Source organism: Chenopodium quinoa, unplaced genomic scaffold (genome assembly GCF_001683475.1).
Source record: "Chenopodium quinoa cultivar QQ74 unplaced genomic scaffold, ASM168347v1, whole genome shotgun sequence".
Lineage (NCBI taxonomy): Eukaryota > Viridiplantae > Streptophyta > Magnoliopsida > Caryophyllales > Amaranthaceae > Chenopodium > Chenopodium quinoa.
In genome coordinates, this window is record NW_018743199.1 from 1,421,196 (window position 1) to 1,425,611 (window position 4,416).

Sequence of the window (4,416 nt, forward strand, 5' to 3'; positions counted from 1 at the left end):
TTCAGTGATAGAGGGGGCCCGATCAGTTACAACTCGTTCTCGGTTGACGCCAAGACGAGCGTAGTTAATGCCGACGTTGGTCTCGTCCCGCTCTGAAAAAGAAAAGGGGAAAGGTCAGTTCAGTTAGGTTGGCACAGCATAAAAAAGCGAAGTGAAAGAGGAGAAAAAGAGATAATTAAAAGGCCTCGGCCCCAGCCGAAGAAGCTTACCATCCTTAAACTTTCGGCTGAGGCCGACAGCTGCTAGCATGTTCTCTTGGAAAACATAATGCGTATCGGGGAGCCAAGTCTCCGGGATATGCTGCATTCGACCGCTGCCCCCCCGGTTCGGCAGCTTGCCGAAGATGTTCTGTTGATTAAGGTTCGGGTCTGGGCCGTTATCTTCGGGGGGACTTAAACTTCCCATGTCGAGATCAGGCTCAGCAAGATACCGGGGAGCGCTGAAGACGCAAGGGTGGCTCGGGTCCGTGGGTGCTCTAACCCAAATCCATTGGCCTCTCCAGTCCTTGTCTGAAGAGTCGTTCGGCCACATGGTTAGGTACGGGGGCCGAGACTCAATCCGGTACCACCCAGAACCATGACTTCCGTGCCCACTTTGAATATTTGGCACTAGACGATGAAGCTTTTTGAAGCAGTGCAGGTTCGGCACATACCTGAAGAACTTGCAGACCCATAAGTATGTCATCATCTTTCGGATGCTAATAGGAGTTAGCTGACATAGGGAAATATTGTAATGGATAAGCAAGTCTCGGACGAATACGTCCAAAGGGAACCTCAGCCCATACTGAAGTTGTCTTGTGTACACCCTCACATACCCCGGGGGTGGGCGATGGATTCTATCGGATGCCACGGGCATTCGGCACCAATACCCGTCAGCTTCAAGGATGCCGTAATGCAACTCAATTTGTTCGGCAAACCGATACTGTTCGGCATTCTCCACCCACCATGAGTAGGGGCGGTTCTTTATCATGGCCGAAGCTACTTCGGCATCCTCCCACTCTGAAAACCCGGGAAGGATATCCCAAAGGACAGCGGGAACTTCATCGTCCCGCCCAGAAGCGCTCGGCCCCTCCGTTCTCTGAGGAGGAGCTGAAGAAATTGGAGTCGCCCTAATCCCTTCAGCAGGGTCAGACTCTGCTCTTTGTCCATTCCAGGTCCCAATCCTGTTCCTGGGATCGGGAATTGGCCTTGCTCTTCTTGGAGCATGGGCTCTACCCCTAACTCCTCTCGCCATTGATAATTTCGAAGAAAAAAGTCGAAAAAAAGGGAAGGAGTTCAAATTCGAAGAAAAATAAACTAAAATCAAAGGAATTTACCTTAATCTGAAGCGAAAGTTGCCGATTTACGAATTGGTAGTGGCGAGTCTCAGTTTCTAAGCTTAATGCTCGGGGAATTTGCGAAGTTTTGATGCGGGTTCTTGGGTTCTCTCGAGAATTCTGGGTTTGTGTTGGTGAATAAGTGAAGAGAGATGACGCGCCTCTAATTATATCTCCAGAAATGGGAATACGGGAAGTTCGCGTTTCAATTTCTCTTAAATACCCCACTAAGTAACCGTTAAACACACGACCTTGCGATTAAACTGCCCATTATCCGTCCAACTTCCACAATTATCCGCCTTAACTGTTGTTATCTCATTAATTACGGTTTAATTACGGTTTAAATTCAAATTTTTGGATTAATTAAATCATTCACTTCCCTCCTTTTCTGATTAAATCAAACCCGACCCGTCATCCTTCCAAATCGGGTCTGGGGGGCAAGTTGTTTGGGTCCAATTTAGTCCAATTGGGCCTAGTCACTGAATGATCCAATTAAAAGCCCAAGGTCAAGGTTCACCTCTCCAATTGTGCTAAAGTCAAAGATCAGTCCTCAAGGCAAGCCAATTGGGCTAAGGCCCAACTTCTCCATATATGCAAAGGTATAAAAACCATCAATATTACATTTGTACAATCATTCAAGCAGAGCCTCAAGCAATTAATTCTCTTGCATAGTGTTCTTTTTCTACACACTGTACTGACTTAGCATCGGAGGGGCCTTCCTCGGCAACACCCCGAGGCTAGTTTACGTGTGTTACTGTGCAGGAAACCTTCGGCCCAACATCACTTGGACCGAATCCAGTCTTCTCCACTTCATCGGACCTTCGACAAGGTCCCATTGTTTTCACCCGAAACATGTACTGTTTCATTATGACTTTATGAGCATTATTACTCCGTAATTATTAATGGTTAATGTGATATAATTCCTGTCAAGAAATAGAAAACAAAAATGAAAAAAATGATATAAACTCTCTCAAGAAATAGAAAACAATAATAAAAAAAATGATAAAATCCACTAGCTAAGACGTGCCACCGTCCTACTGGCCAGTAACCACCGCAAGAAGAATATAGCATAAACATTAAACAATCACCACTCCTCTCTATTTCCCTCTTTCTCTTTCTCTCTCATTCAATCGTCGGCTACCTCACCTATATTCTGTGAATCCCTGAAAATCCTGCCCTCAAGAATGTAGGCAAAAATATTTCCCTATAAATAAAATTAAAAATCCCCCAAAAATATTTCAGATTTTTTTCTTCCTTTTTCCTTTGATTCGAAGATATTTCCACCTGCACATCGATTCATTTGGGAAGAAGAAGAAATCAATGGCAACCTTGAATCAAAATCGAAGGTATAATTTCTTATTTTCTTTGTTAATCTTCTATTTCTTAACCCTAATTACAAAACCCATTTCTTCATTTTCACTCCAAGGCTTTAATGGCCATCAAAATCCCAACTTTGATTCCGATTTTACCCTTCTGGGTGATGCCCAGATCGCTAATGAGGGTAATTTTGTCAATCTTACCTCCCCTACATCTGGGTTTACTAGTTCTGGGCAAATCGTTTACAAGAAACCCTTTAAACTTGTTGATTCGAAATCTTCGAAACCAATAATTTCATTTTCTACTGAATTTACCTTTACAATTACCCCTGGTAATGGAGATGGATTAGCATTTGTGATTTTTCCTAGTGGTGGGGAACTTTCTCAGGTTTTCGATCAAGGGTATTTTGGGGTTTCTGATAAAATTGACCGTAAATTTGTTGCTGTTGAGTATGATACTCGTAAAGATGATAATGTAGGTGATTTTAATGGTAATCATGTTGGTGTAAATGTGGGCAGTAGTTTTGTGTCTAAAGATATTAGTGATGTTTCTTCAATTGGATTGCTTTTGAATGGTGGGATACCTTTGAATTCTTGGATTGATTATGAAGCTAGTTCTAAGAGATTGGAGATTAGATTGGCTGAATCTGGTAGTGAAAAGCCGGTTCAGCCTTTGATGTCGTTTTCGATTGATTTGTCGAAAATGTGGGGAGATAAGGAGGTTTTGGTAGGCATTAGCTCGTCTAGTGGGAATTCTACACAAGTGAGTAGTTTATCTTCCTGGAGTTTTAGGGTCAGGACCGTTCCTAGCTCGTTGCATTCGCAACCGCTGGATCCCCAGGCTCATAGTGATGAGGAACGGCCAATTCGAAGGAATAAGAGTAGGTTTTTGACTGTTCTTGGTGCGTTGATATTCGCCACAGGATGTGGTACATTGGTGGCATTCGTCGCATTGTTTTTCTGGGTGGTGTTATTTGGTAGGCACTCGAATGTTGTCCCTGAAATGCCTATGAATCAGGTGGATTTCAAATATGAAAAGGTAAATGTGACTGTCGATAATGATTCTCATGATACCACGAGTTGATTCAATTTTTTCGTGACAAGTATTCTTTCCCCTTGTCATGCCTTGTATGTTTGTTGTATCTTTGCTGTGTGATTTGGGTATGATCCTTATCCACCCTGTAAAATTTTCCCCCATTGTAGGTTTGATTGTAATAGCTAGTATGGTGAAGAACATTCATGATGTAGTTAGAATGTTGTAGTGAATGAAATGAAATATATTCTTTCATATAAAATCTTGATTTTTATACTGCCATTTACATTTTTTGTTCATTAATTGTTATGTTACATTATTTTGTTGTATGAGTGGTTGATTGCGGTTCTTGAATTGGAGTTTGATTGCGGTCCATTCTCAGCCTTATGCAGATAAGTTTAGGTTGTTGGTGAAAGTCTAACTGGCTAATACAAGAGGGGGGGTGAATTGTATTTGAGGTGAAATCTAAAAACTTTTTGCGGAATTTAACTAAATGAAATAGTGACGAGAGAAGATATAGGCTTTTCTAAATTTCCACTAAGTAATCAAACTCTTTACAAGTGAAGATTCAAACCCGTTAACAAGTTCCACAAATTAGGAACTTGTTCCCAACTCTCACAGAAGACTTCAGCAACGAAGCTTCCTTGACCTCACTTTACAAACTCACAATCCCAACCCCTAAGTACTTGAATACAATCTGTGATTACAAATACCTATTGCACTCAAGAATATATGAAGGAAAATAACTCTCT

At 42.0% G+C, this 4,416-nt stretch overlaps 1 protein-coding gene across 1 annotated transcript; it reads left to right on the forward strand.

Moving 5' to 3' along the window:
• Window positions 1-2,164: 2,164 nt before the first annotated feature.
• On the forward strand, window positions 2,165-3,946 carry LOC110733384 (probable L-type lectin-domain containing receptor kinase S.7). Its single transcript, XM_021913423.1, has one exon. The coding sequence runs from the start codon at window positions 2,636-2,638 to the stop codon at window positions 3,713-3,715; it is 1,080 nt and encodes a 359-aa protein (XP_021769115.1). The 5' UTR covers window positions 2,165-2,635; the 3' UTR covers window positions 3,716-3,946.
• The last annotated feature ends 470 nt before the right edge of the window (window positions 3,947-4,416 follow it).

Bases quoted from the DNA above. Each gene is read 5' to 3' on its own strand.
- LOC110733384 (XM_021913423.1), top strand. From the start codon at position 2,636: ATGGCAACCTTGAATCAAAATCGAAGGTATAATTTCTTATTTTCTTTG.